Genomic DNA, 16,326 nt, shown 5'->3' with positions numbered 1-16,326 from the left:
TTGTTTCTAGGTATTTTTAAATTTCCTCTTTGATTTCTTCAGTGATCACTTCATTATTAAGTAGTGTATTGTTTAGCCTCCATGTGTTTGTATTCTTTACAGATCTTTTCCTGTAATTGATATCTAGTCTCATGGCGTTGTGGTCGGAAAAGATACTTGATACAATTTCAATTTTCTTAAATTTACCAAGACTTGATTTGTGACCCAAGATATGATCTATCCTGGAGAATGTTCCATGAGCACTTGAGAAAAATGTGTATTCTGTTGTTTATGGATGGAATGTCCTATAAATATCAATTAAGTCCATCTTGTTTAATGTATCACTTAAAGCTTGTTTCCTTATTTATTTTCATTCTGGATGATCTGTCCATTGGTGAAAGTGGGGTGGTAAAGTCCCCTGCTGTGAATGTGTTACTGTCGATTTTCCCTTTTACAGCTGTTAGTATTTGCCTTATGTATTGAGGTGCTCCTATGTTGGGTGCATAAATATTTACAATTGTTATATCTTCTTCTTGGATCGATCCCTTGATCATTATGTAGTATCCTTCTTTGTCTCTTCTGATAGTCCTTATTTTAAAGTCTATTTTGTCTGATATGAGAATTGCTACGCCAGCTTTCTTTTGGTTTCCATTTGCATGGAATATCTTTTCCCATCCCCTTACTTTCAGTCTGTATGTGTCTCTAGGTCTGAAGTGGGTCTCTTGTTGACAGCATATATATGGGTCTTGTTTTTGTATCCATTCAGCCAATCTGTGTCTTTTGGTGGGAGCATTTAGTCCATTTACATTTAAGGTAATTATCGATATGTATGTTCCTATTCCCATTTTCTTAATTGTTTTGGGTTCGTTATTGTAGGTCTTTTCCTTCTCTTGTGTTTCTTGCCTAGAGAAGTCCCTTTAGCATTTGTTGTAAAGCTGGTTTGGTGGTGCTGAACTCTCTCAACTTTTGCTTGTCTGTAAAGGTTTTAATTTCTCCATCAAATCTGAATGAGATCCTTGCTGGGTAGAGTAATCTTGGTTGCATGTTTTTCTCCTTCATCACTTTAAATATGTCCTGCCAGTCCTTCTGGCTTGCAGATTTTCTGCTGAAAGATCAGCTGTTAAACCTTATGGGGATTCCCTTGTGTGTTATTTGTTGTTTTTCCCTTGCTGCTTTTAATATGCTTTCTTTTTATTTAATTTTTGACAGTTTGATTAATATGTGTCTTGGCGTATTTCTCCTTGGATTTATCCTGTATGGGACTCTCTGTGCTTCCTGGACTTGATTAACTATTTCCTTTCCCATATTAGGGAAGTTTTCAACTATAATCTCTTCAAATATTTTCTGAGTCCCTTTCTTTTTCTCTTCTTCTTTGGTGCCCCTATAATTCGAATGTTGGTGTGTTTAATGTTGTCCCAGAGGTCTCTGAGACTGTCCTCAGTTCTTTTCATTCTTTTTTCTTTATTCTGCTCTGCAGTAGTTATTTCCACTATTTTATCTTCCAGGTCACTTATCCATTCTTCTGCCTCAGTTATTCTGCTATTGATCCCATCTAGAGTATTTTTCATTTCATTTATTGTGTTGTTCATCTTTGTTTGTTTCATCTTTAGTTCTTCTATGTCCTTGTTAAATGTTTGTTGCATTTCCTCTATTCTATTTCCAAGAGTTTGGATCCTCTTTACTATCATTATTCTGAATTCTTTTTCAGGTAGGCTGCCTATTTCCTCTTCATTTGTTAGGTCTGGTGGGTTTTTATCTTGCTCCTTCATCTGTGGTGTGTTTTTCTGTCTTCTCATTTTGCTTATCTGACTGTGTTTGGGGTCCCCTTTTTGCAGGCTGCAGGTTTGTAGTTCCCATTGTTTTTGGTGTCTGTCCCCAGTGGCTAAGGTTGGTTCAGTGGATTGTGTAGGCTTCCTGGTGGAGGGGACTAGTGCCTGTGTTCTGGTGGATGAGGATGGATCTTGTCTCTCTGGTGGGCAGGTCCACGTCTGGTGGTGTGTTTTGGGGTGTCTGTGGACTTATTATGATTTTAGGCAGCCTCTCTGCTAATGGGTGGGGTTGTGTTCCTGTCTTGCTAGTTGTTTGGCATGTACAGCACTGTAGCTTGCTGGTCGTTGAGTGGAGCTGGGTGCTGGCATTGAGTTGGAGATCTCTGGGAGACTTTCGCTGTTTGATATTATGTGGAGTTGGGAGGTCTCTTGTTGGCCAGTGTCCTGAAGTTGGCTCTCCCACCTCAGAGGCACAGCACTGACTCCTGGCTGTAGAACCAAGAGGCATTCATCCACACGGCTCAGAATAAAAGGGAGAAAAAGTAGAGAGAAAGAATTAGGAGAAGCAGGAAGAAAGAAAGAAAGAAAGAAGAAAAGAAGGAAAGAAGGAAAGAAAGAGAGGAAGGAGGGAGGGAGGGAGGGAGGGACGGTGGGAGGGAGGAAGGAAGGAAAGAAGGAGGGAAGGAAAGAAAAAAGAAAGAAAGAAAGAAAATAAAGTAAAATAAAATAAAGTAAAAAATAATAAAGTTATTAAATTAGAAAATAATTATTAAGAAAAAAATGAAAAAAAAAACGGACGGATAGAACCTTAGGACAAATGGTGGAAGCAAAATTATACAGACAAAATCTCACACAGAAGCATACACATACACACTGACAAAAAGAGGAAAAGGGGAAAAAATCATAAATCTTGCTCTCATAGTCCACCTCCTCCATTTGCGATGATTCGTTTTCTATTCATGTATTCCACAGATTCAGGGTACATCAAGTTGATTGTGGAGCTTTAATCCGCTGCTTCTGAGGCTGCTGGGAGAGATTTCCCTTTCTCTTCTTTGTTACCACAGCTCCCGGGGCTCAGCTTTGGATTCGGCCCGCCTCTGCGTGTAGGTCGCCGGAGGGTATCTGTTTTTTGCTCAGACATGACGGGGTTAAAGGAGCCGCTGATTCGGGGGCTCTGGCTCACTCAGGCCAGGAGGAGGGAGGGGCGCGGAGTGCGGGGCCAGCCTGCGGCGGCAGAGGCCAGTGTAACGTTGCACCAGCCTGAGGCCTGCCGTGCGTTCTCTCGGGGAAGTTGTCCCTGGATCCCGGGAACCCGGCAGTGACCGGCTGCACCGGCTCCCTGGAAGGGAGGTGTGGAGAGTGACCTGTGCTCGCACACAGGCTTCTTGGCGGCGGCAGCAGCAGCCTTAGCGTCTCCCGCCCGTCTCTGGGGTCCGCGCTTTTAGCCGCGGCTTGCGCCCGTCTCTGGAGCTCCTTTGAGCAGCGCTCTTAATCCCCTCTCCTCGTGCACCAGGAAACAGAGGCGAGAAAACGTCTCTTGCCTCTTCGGCAGCTCCAGACCTTTTCCCGGACTCCCTCCCGGCTAGCCGTGGTGCACTAATCCCTCAGGCTGTGTTCACGCCGCCAACCCCAGTCCTCTCCCTGCGCTGAGACCAAAGCCCTAGCCTCAGCTCGCAACCCCACCTGCCCCGGTGGGTGAGCAGACAAGCCTCTAGGGCTGGTGAGTGCCGGTCGGCACCGATCCTCTGTGCGGGAATCTCCCCGCTTTGCCCTCCGCACCCCTGTGGCTGCGCTCTCCTCCCCGGCTCTGAAGCTTTCCCCCTCCGCCACCTGCAGTCTCCGCCCGCGAAGGGGCTTCTTAGTGTGTGGAAACCTTTCCTCCTTCACAGATCCCTCCCACTGGTGCAGGTCCCGTCCCTATTCTTTTGTCTCTGTTTTTTCTTTTGCCCTACCCAGGTACGTGGGGAGTTTCTTACCTTTTGGAAGGTCTGAGGTCTTCTGCGAGCATTCAGTAGGTGTTCTGTACGAGTTGTTCCACGTGTAGATGTATTTCTGGTGTATCTGTGGGGAGCAAGGTGATCTCCGCATCTTAGTCTTCTGCCATCTTCCCTGAGTAATTTTGAATCATATGCTGGACGTTTTGAATATTAGGTTCTGAGGCCTGGGCTTATGCAAATCCTATGGAGTATATTGTCATTTCGGTTTTAGCAGGCATTCTACTCATTTCACAGGCAACTACCACAGCCCTTGTCATAGTGGGGGCTGGGATAATGGAAAACGGGCCACAAAGGGGAGAGGGGAAGTTGAAAGTTGGGAGGGGCTTGGGGGCGTTACTTGAGGTATCTGAACCCTGGAGGGACCGGAAGTGCAGACGAGTACAGATCCGGGAGTTCTCTGTGGGGTCCCGTGGAGGGGCGGGGAAACCAGCCCACGCAGCACGTGCGAGACGCAGTGCGCATGCTCAGGGCTGCACGCCTTCCCGTCGGCCCTTGTGCGGCGTGTGCAACGTCGTCTGGGTGCGGAGCTGCGCGCATCGCGTCTTAGCCTCTCCGTTCTTTCTGCCTGGCTGAGACTCACCAGGTAGGTCCACAGATCTGTCCTGCCTGGAGTTTAAGTGTGCGTGTGTGTGAGAGGGAGCCAGCGGGCTTCGGGCGGGTCAGGTGGTGCGATCTATGGCCTCTGAGGAGGAAAGCCCTCGAGGTCGTTGTCCTTCTCACCACAGGTGTCATGGCCACCATAGCTCTCGTCCTGGTGGCTGGAAAGGGAGGGCGGTGGGCGGTGGAGGTTAGGGAGGTCAGATGAAGGTAGAGCGAGTCATGGCGGCGTTATTTGCAGTATCTGGGTCCTGGAGGCCCTGGAACTGCAGACAGAGCACAGAATCCGGAGTCAGCAGTGGGGCCCGGGGCATGGGGGCGGGGCGGGAGGTAAAGGAAAGGTCTAGACACTAGACCAATGTGGGGTTGTAACGGCATCCTGAGATTTGTAGTGCCCCGAACAGGGTGCCAAGGAAGGAGAGTGCCTCATAGGAGTCTTTACTGCAGCCGCTCAACTCTGCAAATGCAAAAATAGCCATAGGCAATATGCGAACGAGTGAGTGTGGCTTTGTGTTCCAAAGGAATTTAATTAGGGTGGGGGCAAGGGCTTGGTAAACAAGAGTGTGACGAAAGCAATAGTCCCTAAAGTTTTAAATTTCCAGTAGTATTTTACTAAATGTCTCCATAATGGTGTATGAAGTTGTGAATCCAAAACTCATCAGAAATGTGTTCTTGTCTTTTACTATGTTTTTTTTTTTTTTTTTTTTTTTGCTGTACGTGGGCCTCTCACTGCCGTGGTGTCTCCCTCTGCGGAGCACAGGCCCCGGACGCGCAGGCCCAGCGGCCATGGCTCACGGGCCCAGCCGCTCCACGGCAGGTGGGATCCTCCCGGACCGGGGCACGAACCCGCGTCCCCTGCATCAGCAGGTGGACCCTCAACCACTGCGCCACAAGGGAAGCCCTACCATGTGTTTTAAGGTGATTTTTCTGTCAGCTTGGCCATGACATAAACAATTGCTTTTGCAAGTTGCCAGATTTGGTGTGATTGGAAAGCACACACATTTAAATTACCTTGAGACTTATTTTGAAAATGTGTTCAATATTACAAAAATAGTATACATCATCATTTGGCCACAGAAGTGTTCAAATATAATTATTCTCTTAAGTGCATTTTCCAAATGACAATGTTCTGTTTTCAGTGGGAAATATGAGTCGGAGAATAAAGTCAACATACAGACCTAAAGAAAGACGTGATGATCAAGGCTATCCCAGGGCAGTTGGGCCTGTATATGTAAGTGTTTTAACATTTGATGATTTTTACTAGTAGAAATTAATTTGTGTGCAAATGTTGTTGAACTAATATAGATACAGTGATAAAGGTCTTCCATGTGATAAGGAACATTGATCCAGGAGGATTACACTCTGGTGTTGCCTGGATGAATGCTGTTACGTTCCTGGGGAATTTGACTGATGACTTCCTTCTCATGCTTATTAACAGATTGCACACAGCCATCCTGACATAGATTAAAATAGCTTCCAAAGTCCTTGTGGGTAACAGTTTTCTTGGAGTAGCCTCTCTGTGGGAAGAGTAACTTTGTTAAGAATAAGTATGCTGGGAGCTCGAGGCCTTTTAGGGCATGAGCCACCTCGTCTCCTAGCATGGACTTGTAATACAACTTTCTCTGCTCCAAAAAAAAAAAGTGTACTGAATAGTATTTGAAAAATGTCTTTAGATTTATTTATGATCAAATGTATCTTTGTATTTTGTATATTTATATTGTTGACGTGTATTAGTAACAAAACTTTTCATTTGCACACACACACACCCATAGTTCCAGCAGCCTGGTGATAAGCAACCTCAACAAGAGAAGCCACTAACTAAAAGTCAGGACATTATACTTGGTCAAGAGAAAAAGGATGAAGGAGCATCTTCACTTCAAGGTGAAGGGAAAGGGAAGAAGAATGCTTGTTGGGTGTGTGTGTGTGTGTGTGTGTGTGTGTGTGTGTGTATGTGGTGTCTCATGCATTATGATATACCGGTCAGAGAAGGAAAGAAAACAATAGAAAGGGATCTCAAACATGGCCTGAAAATTGGCTGGAGAAGTGAAGAGAGTATAATTTGCAGCTTAGGGCAATCCCTCGCTATAATAAATTTTCCCCAATTTATGAATGAGAAAATTGAGGCTAAAGGATTGGGCTTATCAAAGAGCACTTGGCTTTTGAATACAAAATCTGTATTTCACTCCAGAGTTTGTGTCTTCCTACCATGAGTGTTGCTGTAAAAAAGGTGAATGATTTTGCTCAAAACTCAAATGTCTGTACTGTAATGTAGCTCAGTATTGCCCCAGTTCAATGTAGTAGGATAGAGGCTCCAGAAATGAGTCATGCATGATGGCCATTGTTTCTGTAATTGATATTTTTACATGGTAAGTTTGATAAAAGCTGGATAGTTCAGGAGACTGGCATACAAGTAGCTGGTTTAGTATGATTTTTTATAAGTGTTTTTTTTTTTTTTTTTTTTGCGGTACACGGGCCTCTCACTGTTGTGGCCTCTCCTGTTGTGGAGCACAGGCTCCGGACGTGCAGGCTCAGCGGCCATGGCTCACGAGCCCAGCCGCTCCACGGCATGTGGGATCTTCCCGGACCGGGGCACGAACCCGCGTACCCTGCATCGGGAGGCGGACCCTCAAACACTGTGCCACTAGGGAAGCCCTACTATGTGGTTTAAAGTGATTTTTCTGTCAGCGTGGCCATGACATAAACAATTGCTTTTGCAAGTTGCCAGATTTGGTGTGATTGGAAAGCACACACATTTAAATTACCTTGAGACTTATTTTGAAAATGTGTTTAATATTACAAAAATAGTATACATCATTATTTGGCCACGGAAGTGTTCAAATATAATTATCCTCTTAAGTGCCTTTTCCAAATGACAGTGTTCTGTTTTCAGTGGGATATATGTGTCGGAGAATAAGGTCAACATACAGACCTAAAGAAAGAGGTGATGATCAAGGCTATCCCAGGGCAGTTGGGCCTGTGTTTGTAAGTGTTTTAACATTTGATGATTTTTATTAGTAGAAATTAATTTGTGTGCAAATGTTGTTGAACTAATATAGATACAGTGATAAAGGTCTTCCATGTGATAAGGAACATTGATCCAGGAGGATTACACTCTGGTGTTGCCTGGATGAATGCTGTTACGTTCCTGGGGAATTTGACTGATGACTTCCTTCTCATGCTTATTAACAGATTGCACACAGCCATCCTGACATAGATTAAAATAGCTTCCAAAGTCCTTGTGGGTAACTGTTTTCTTGGAGTAGCCTCTCTGTGGGAAGAGTAACTTTGTTAAGAATAAGTATGCTGGGAGCTCGAGGCTTTTTAGGGCATGAGCCACCTCGTTCTCCTAGCATGGACTTGTAATACAACTTTCTCTGCTCCAAAAAAAAAAAAGTGTACTGAATAGTATTTGAAACATGTCTTTAGATTTATTTATGATCAAATGTTATCTTTGTATTTTGTATATTTATATTGTTGACGTGTATTAGTAACAAAACTTTTCATTTGCACACACACACACCCATAGTTCCAGCAGCCTGGTGATAAGCAACCTCAACAAGAGAAGCCACTAACTAAAAGTCAGGACATTATACTTGGTCAAGAGGAAAAGGATGAAGGAGCATCTTCAGTTCAAGGTGAAGGGAAAGGGAAGAAGAATGCCTGTTGGGTGTGTGTGTGTGTGTGTGTATGTGGTGTCTCATGCATTATGATATACCGGTCAGAGAAAGAAAGAAAACAATAGAAAGGGATCTCAAACATGGCCTGAAAATTGGCTGGAGAAGTGAAGAGAGTATAATTTGCAGCTTAGGGCAATCCCTCGCTATAATAAATTTTCCCCAATTTATGAATGAGAAAATTGAGGCTAAAGGATTGGGCTTATCAAAGAGCACTTGGCTTTTGAATACAAAATCTGTATTTCACTCCAGAGTTTATGTCTTCCTACCATGAATGTTGCTGTAAAAATGGTGAATGATTTTGCTCAAAACTCAAATGTCTGTACTGTAATGTAGCTCAGTATTGCCCCAGTTCAATGTAGTAGGATAGAGGCTCCAGAAATGAGTCATGCATGATGGCCATTGTTTCTGTAATTGATATTTTTACATGGTAAGTTTGATAAAAGCTGGATAGTTCAGGATACCGGCATACAGGCAACTGGTTTAGTATGACTTTTTATAAGTGGTTTTTTTTTTTTTTTTTTTTTTTTTTTGCGGTACACGGGCCTCTCACTGTTGTGGCCTCTCCTGTTGTGGAGCACAGGCTCCGGACGCGCAGGCTCAGCGGCCATGGCTCACGGGCCCAGCCGCTCCGCGGCATGTGGGATCTTCTCGGACTGGGGCACAAATCCGTGTCCCCTGCATCAGCAGGTGGACTCTCAGCCACTGCGCCACCAGGGAAGCCCTAAAGTGGTTTTTAAAAGGTGGTTAAATCCTTCTATGGTTAGGAAAATCAAAAGATTAATTATTCTAAGACTAACATGAGACAGACATTATTTCTCCTGGATATATATAGTATTTTGAAGCAAAACATTTACATAACTTAGGCCACTATTAAAGGTTTGTAGAATATGACTGGCAACAATGCCCTTTCATTTCTTTCTACCCCATTTTCTTTATTCTCATTGTATATTTGACTGTTATTCATAAATAATTTTACTGTTATTTTGGTTATTTTTTTTTTTTTTGTGGTACGTGGGCCTCTTACCTCCATGGCCTCACCCACTGCGGAGCACAGGCTCCGGACGCGCAGGCCCAGCGGCCATGGCTCACGGGCCCAGCTGCTCCGCAGCACGTGGGATCCTCCCGGACCGGGGCACAAACCCGCATCCCCTGCATCGGCAGGCGGACCCTCAACCACTGCGCCACTAGGGAAGCCCTACTATGTGTTTTAAGGTGATTTTTCTGTCAGCTTGGCCATGACATAACAATTGCTTTTGCAAGTTGCCAGATTTGGTGTGATTGGAAAGCACACACATTTAAATTACCTTGAGACTTATTTTGAAAATGTGTTCAATATTACAAAAATAGTATACATCATCATTTGGCCACGGAAGTGTTCAAATATATTTATCCTCTTAAGTGCATTTTCCAAATGACAATGTTCTGTTTTCAGTGGGAAATATGAGTCGGAGAATAAAGTCAACATACAGACCTAAAGAAAGACGTGATGATCAAAGATATCCCAGGGCAGTTTGGCCTGTGTTTGTAAGTGTTTTAACATTTGATGATTTTTATTAGTAGAAATTAATTTGTGTGCAAATGTTGTTGAACTAATATAGATACAGTGATAAAGGTCTTCCATGTGATAAGGAACATTGATCCAGGAGGATTACACTCTGGTGTTGCCTGGATGAATGCTGTTACATTCCTGGGGAATTTGACTGATGACTTCCTTCTCATGCTTATTAACAGATTGCACACAGCCATCCTGACATAGATTAAAATAGCTTCCAAAGTCCTTGTGGGTAACTATTTTCTTGGAGTAGCCTCTCTGTGGGAAGAGTAACTTTGTTAAGAATAAGTATGCTGGGAGCTCGAGGCTTTTTAGGGCATGAGCCACCTCGTCTCCTAGCATGGACTTGTAATACAACTTTCTCTGCTCCAAAAAAAAAGTGTACTGAATAGTATTTGAAAAATGTCTTTAGATTTATTTATGATCAAATGTATCTTTGTATTTTGTATATTTATATTGTTGACACGTATTAGTAACAAAACTTTTCATTTGCACACACACACCCATAGTTCCAGCAGCCTGGTGATAAGCAACCTCAACAAGAGAAGCCACTAACTAAAAGTCAGGACATTATACTTGGTCAAGAGGAAAAGGATGAAGGAGCATCTTCAGTTCAAGGTGAAGGGAAGGGGAAAAAGAATGCCTGTTGGTGTGTGTGTGTGTGTGTGTGTGTGTGTGTGTGTGTGTGTGTGTGTGTGTGTGTGTGTGTGTGTGTGTGTGTGTGTATGTGGTGTCTCATGCATTATGATATACCGGTCAGAGAAGGAAAGAAAACAATAGAAAAGGATCTCAAACATGGCCTGAAAATTGGCTGGAGAAGTGAAGAGAGTATAATTTGCAGCTTAGGGCAATCCCTCGCTATAATAAATTTTCCCCAATTTATGAATGAGAAAATTGAGGCTAAAGGATTGGGTTTATCAAAGAGCACTTGGCTTTTGAATACAAAATCTGTATTTCACTCCAGAGTTTGTGTCTTCCTACCATGAGTGTTGCTGTAAAAAAGGTGAATGATTTTGCTCAAAACTCAAATGTCTGTACTGTAATGTAGCTCAGTATTGCCCCAGTTCAATGTAGTAGGATAGAGGCTCCAGAAATGAGTCATGCATGATGGCCATTGTTTCTGTAATTGATATTTTTACATGGTAAGTTTGATAAAAGCTGGATAGTTCAGGATACTGTCATACAGGTAGCTGGTTTAGTATGATTGTTTTAAAGTGGTTTTTAAAAGGTGGTTAAATCCTTCTATGCTTAGGAAAATCAAAAGATTAATTATTCTAAGATTAACATGAGACAGACATTATTTCCCCGGATATACATAGTATTTTGAAGCAAAACATTTACATAACTCAGGCCACGGTTAAAGGTTTGTAGAATATGACTGGCAACAATGCCCTTTCATTTCTTTCTACCCCATTTCCTTTATTCTCATTGTATATTTGACTGTTATTCTTAAATAATTTTACTGTTTTTTTTTTGTTTTTTTTTTTTTTTGCTTTACGCAGGCCTCTCACTGTTGTGGCCTCTCTTGTTCGGAGCACAGGCTCCGTACGCGCAGGCCCAGTGGCCATGGCTCCTGGGCTCAGCTGCTCCGCAGCATGTGGGATCTTCCCAGACCGGGGCACAAACCCATGTCCCCTGCATTGGCAGGCGGACTCCCAACCACTGTGCCACCAGGAAACCCCTATTTTGGTTATTTTTTAAATTTAAAAGTTAAATAATTTTACTTTGTTCTACATGGGATTTATTTATGGAAAGTTACATATAGGACCTTTGGACCTAAATATAACTTTTGTTTATTTTAACGAAGTAAGTTTCTGGCTACCCCAGTAGAGCGTGGCTGTCACAACTATAAGATTTGTCATGGGCCTGCAAATGCACTGAGCTAACTCTTCAGAAGATTACCTTTTAATTGTAATTGAAATCCTATACGTGGTATAGACTTCAGGCTTTGTAAATAGCTGATGCTCACTGCTTTTAGTACACTTTAGCAAAATACAGAAATTATACGTTTATTATGGTTTATTCTTAGACCATTTAAAATAAAGGTTTCATAATACAGGAAAACAAATATGTAAAGTCCATTTCTAGTTTCTGCTAATGATGCAAAAATAACCCCTTACTGAACTGTACACTTAAAAATGGTTAAGATGGTAAGTTTTATGTTACGTGCTTTTTAAAAAAATTTTTTTGTTCTTTTGGCCATGTGGCTTGGGGGATCTTAGTTCTCTGACCAGGGATTGAACCTGGGCTCTCAGCAGTGAAAGCACAGAGTCCTAACTACTGGACCACCAGGGAATTCACTGTTATGTGTTTTAAAACCACAATTAAAAATAAGATCACTCTTGTCTTCCTGAAGTACAATGTAGTTGTCATGTATTCTCTTTAATTTTTACTTTATATTTCTAAAAACATAAAATTTACAGAAAATTTGCAAGAATAGTACAATTAACTCATAAACTTTTCACCTAGATTCACCGATTGTTAAGTTTTTACCACATTGGTTTCATATCCTCTTCCCTTCCCCTCTATATGTATACACACACACATACACACTTACTGATATGTTTGCTCTTATTACTACTGAGTCATTTAGATAAAGGTTCAACTATCATGACCCTTTACCCTAAGTACATTAGTGTATGTATAGCCTGAGAACAAAGAAAAAGTAATTCTCTTGGCTCTAATCACTGTACAATTATCAGAATCAGGAAATTTGACAATGAGAATATGCAATCATTAAATACACAGTGTATATTCAAATTTCCCCAGTTGTCCCAATAACTTCCTTTATAGAATTTTTTTTTATCCAGAGTTCAGTCCAGGATCATGCATTGCATTTAGTTGTCATGTCTGTTTAGTTTTCTGGCATTCATGACACTTGACATTTTTGAAGAGGACATACCAGTTGGTTTGCAAAATGTTAATCAGTTTGAGGTATTTTTTAAGACTTTTTTCCCCACTCAACATTTATCGTTGTCTGCTCATGCCATGTAATATGCTAAGTACTAATAGGAGACATGGTTTCAACCTTGAGCTCACAATTTAGTCGGAGAGACCCAAACGAATCACTGATAAGTACAGTCACAGGTACAATATGGATAAGTACAAAGGGAGCACCTAATTTGTCTGAGGGCAGTCTTGGGAAAGGAAGAGGGTAATAAAACCCTGTTTCTTGTAACAGACTCCTGAAATAATGCTCTTGGGATTCTCATGCATCACATTTATTACCACACTAGCCTAAGGCTTTTACTTCATAACACTGAAGGAGTGAATATTATCATTCCCTTATTTATATCTCAAGTTTTACTTCTTTTTTTTTTAAAATTATTTATTTATTTATTTATTTTGGGCTGTGTTGGGTCTTTGTTTCTGTGCGAGGGCTTTCTCTAGTTGCAAGCGGGGGCCAGTCTTCATCGCAGTGCGCGGGCCTCTCACTATCGCGGCCTTTTTTGTTGCGGAGCACAGGCTCCGGATGCACAGGCTCGGTAATTGTGGCTCACGGGCCCAGCCACTCCACGGCATGTGGGATCTTCCCAGACCAGGGCTCGAACCCGTGTCCCCTGCATTAGCAGGCAGATTCTCAACCACTGCGCCACCAGGGAAGCCCCATCAAGTTTTACTTCTTAAATTGATAAACTTTTTATTTGCAAGGTCCTGCCTTGGAAGCTAATCAGCAGGAACTGGCTCAGCCAAAGACTGGGTGTGGATGTGGAGATGGTTCTGATGTCAAGAGGAAGAGACTGCCAAATCCAGAGCCCATTAAAGAGCCAGAAGCAGGTATGTTATCTATTATGCATGCAAATTATAGGGTGTCTGTTTTCCACAATATTATATTTTTAATAATATAAAGATAACATTACTGTTGGTTTAATAGCAGAGTTCACATATAAAGCTGATTTGAAATGTAGTTCAGACCTTAACTATCAGGTATAGAAACAAATTGGGTCAAAGCCATATTGAATTATAAAATGAAAGCATTTTCTTACTTTTAACTATAAGCCCTTTAACCAACAGTTAATAATTTTCAGATGCTTTTATAGAGATCTGCATTTAACAAACGTGTAATGCATTTGTAACACACATCAGTTTGTATGAAATATGCTGAAGTGCTGAAGTAGGTTCCAGTACCAGCTCCAACATAATTTGTGTGACTCTGGGCAAATCCCTTAATTTCTAAACCCATCTTTGCTCTTATAAAAATAGTGACTTCAAATCAGATATTTAAAAATTATTTTCAATTCTCATTTTTACTTACTCTGGTTCTGTTGCATAGAATACAAAGATAAGCTGCTTTATGTGATTTTGTTTATCATAAATCATCAAATCCTGACCTGAGTCAAATTACATTTGAATTGAGGTTTCATCACTACTAAGAAAATGAACTAACACTTTGCTTGATATTTGTTATTCTGTTGGAGTTCTGAATGCCTGTCCTCGGATTCTGTTGAATTCTGAATTATCTGGCTTTTAAAGAACAATTGCATTTTATTTTTTCTTCCAGTTTTATTGATGTATAATTGACAAAAATGTGAACAATTGCGTTTTATTTTATTTTTTTGCGATACGCGGGCCTCTCACTGTTGTGGCCTTTCCCGTTGCGGAGCACAGGCTCTGGACGCGCAGGCTCAGCAGCCATGGCTCACGGGCCCAGCCGCTCCGCGGCATGTGGGATTTTCCCGGACCGGGACACGAACCCGTGTCCCCTGCATCGGCAGGCAGACTCTCAACCACTGCGCCACCAGGGAAGCCCAACAATTGCATTTTAAATCCTTCCCGGAATGAAGCCTCAGATGACTGAATAATAAAATATCAAGAGACAGTCTAGTCTCTGGTCTCTGTGGGTGATCAAGTAGAGAGTGCATGTAGTCAGTGATGGTCAAGGTGACTGTTAGTAAGATACCTGTGCTGAGCACGCTCCCTGTCCCCACTGTCAGTCTTAATGAGCTACTGTTCCTAATAAAATGTGGATAGTATGATATAATCACCTCTAACCATGTCAAATGTGTGAAAATTTTGCTCCTTGAGGCATCAAATTGTTAAGATTGAATTTCAAAGACCGTAACTGAAGTACTTCCTGAGTAATCAATTTAAGTGTGTTTTACATGTGTGTTTTCCAAATTACTGACCATTAATCACACAGCTTCTGAATTTAAAGGAAGCACTTGATGTTTAGAGAAGAAATTACCCTGCATTAGTCTTCTAAATATTTTCACTTTACATTCCTGGTCCATTCCAGACTCTTTACGTTAAAAGATAGTTTTCAGGCTACTTTCAGGAACCTACTGAACATGGCTAAAATGTACTCATAGGAAGATCATAGCCTTAAATACATAGGCTGTTAAAAAAGATAATAAAATTACATGAGCATCCAATATAAGAAAATAATAACAAGGCAACAAAATAAATCTAAGGGGAAGAGGAAGGGGCTTCTTAATAAAAGACAGGTATGAATCATTAGGAAAAGGAAAAATAATACAACTAATAAATCAATGAGATTGCTCTTTTAGAAAATATTTGTGAATAGAAGATCCACTAGTTTAAATAATCTTGCAGAAAACAGACAAAAGGCTAAGTGTACACAATAAGGATTATGAAAAAGACACTAACAGATATTGACTATATTATCTTTCTGTCTATCTAGATATTTGGCTCTCCAGGTTTTTTTCCTTTCTCTCCACCCCACTTCTGTCCTTTTTTTTCTTCCGGACTGTGAGACATGGTACTATTTTCCTTCACAATGTGATGTTACTTTTGATGGTAATGACTTAAAACTAGTGTAACCATATAATTTATTATACAAACTGGAATGCTTTTAGGTGTGTAGAGAGTCACTACTCATAGGAGTATGGATGAAAACAGGGACAAATGGTTAACCTACTACTATGTAAGGGCTAAACCGGCTCATAGAAAGTTTTGTACTTTTCCACAGTAGAGCCAAAACAAATGCAATACTAGCCTTTCTGCTTTCCATTTAAGCAATTCTAAGTGTGACATTACTGTTTTAGATATCCTATATTAAGAATTTTTTTTCAAGTCAAAACATTTAAATGAACTTTTGTTTCTTAGGTTTTTTATTTGTTGTTTGGTTGGATTTTTACTAAAAGTATAAAAAAATGTTGCTTTCTACTTAAAACTACTTCTGAATGGAAGCATTGGGCTTAATCAGTTCTGAACTTGAACAGTCTCTTTGTTTCTCTGTACCACTAGAAAGAGTGATGTGTTTAGCAAATATTGTTGAAGTGCCTGAAAGTCTACCTTCAAAGTCTCTACAGAAGTTTAACTGTATATAAGCCAAGGGTCACCCTTAGGGTTCTGGTTTTAGTCCATTTTATAAAACTAAGACTGTAGTGTCCTCTGTATCCCTTTAGCGTCATCTGAATAAAGTTCTAACTAATATTCCCAAATGTTATGTTATCTTACAGGTGAAGGGCAACCACAGGTTTAAATGAAGACAAACTGTAACCATGCAGGCTGTTCTTGTGTTGGAAATGTGACTGTAAAATTCTCTCAGTAAAGTTTTGCAGTTTTGTCCAAAGAAGTCTTGCATGTCTTCTGTTAAATTTATTCCTAGGTATTTGATGCTATTGAAAATTGTACCTTTTTTTGGAAACTTTATATTTTGTTTGATCTGGTATATAGAGACCTAATTTTTATGTGTTGTTTTTTCTACCCAGCAACCTTGCTAAAATATGCTTATTAAGTCCTAAAGTTTATCTTTAGATCCTTTTCAGTGTTCAACATACATAATCATATCA

General features: G+C 41.1%; 1 protein-coding gene across 1 annotated transcript; it reads left to right on the top strand.

The window, feature by feature from the left end:
• The first annotated feature begins 5,129 nt into the window (after positions 1-5,129).
• On the top strand, positions 5,130-16,089 carry LOC132513922 (P antigen family member 1-like). The gene is made up of 9 exons (XM_060138565.1): positions 5,130-5,260; positions 5,482-5,573; positions 6,115-6,223; positions 7,233-7,324; positions 7,869-7,977; positions 9,452-9,543; positions 10,081-10,189; positions 13,223-13,348; positions 15,994-16,089. The coding sequence occupies exons 2-9, from the start codon at positions 5,490-5,492 to the stop codon at positions 16,014-16,016; spliced, it is 744 nt and encodes a 247-aa protein (XP_059994548.1). The 5' UTR covers positions 5,130-5,260; positions 5,482-5,489; the 3' UTR covers positions 16,017-16,089.
• The last annotated feature ends 237 nt before the right edge of the window (positions 16,090-16,326 follow it).

The sequence above is a fragment of the Lagenorhynchus albirostris genome, chromosome X (genome assembly GCF_949774975.1).
Source record: "Lagenorhynchus albirostris chromosome X, mLagAlb1.1, whole genome shotgun sequence".
Classification (NCBI taxonomy): domain Eukaryota; kingdom Metazoa; phylum Chordata; class Mammalia; order Artiodactyla; family Delphinidae; genus Lagenorhynchus; species Lagenorhynchus albirostris.
This window is presented reverse-complemented; position numbering and strand designations above follow the sequence as displayed.

Coding starts and splice junctions, on each gene's coding strand:
- LOC132513922 (XM_060138565.1), top strand. CDS start 5,490: ATGAGTCGGAGAATAAAGTCAACATACAGACCTAAAGAAAGACGTGAT. Junction 7,978..9,451: donor AGGAGCATCTTCAGTTCAAG/GTGAAGGGAAAG, acceptor TTCTGTTTTCAG/TGGGAAATATGAGTCGGAGA. Junction 10,190..13,222: donor AGGAGCATCTTCAGTTCAAG/GTGAAGGGAAGG, acceptor TTTATTTGCAAG/GTCCTGCCTTGGAAGCTAAT.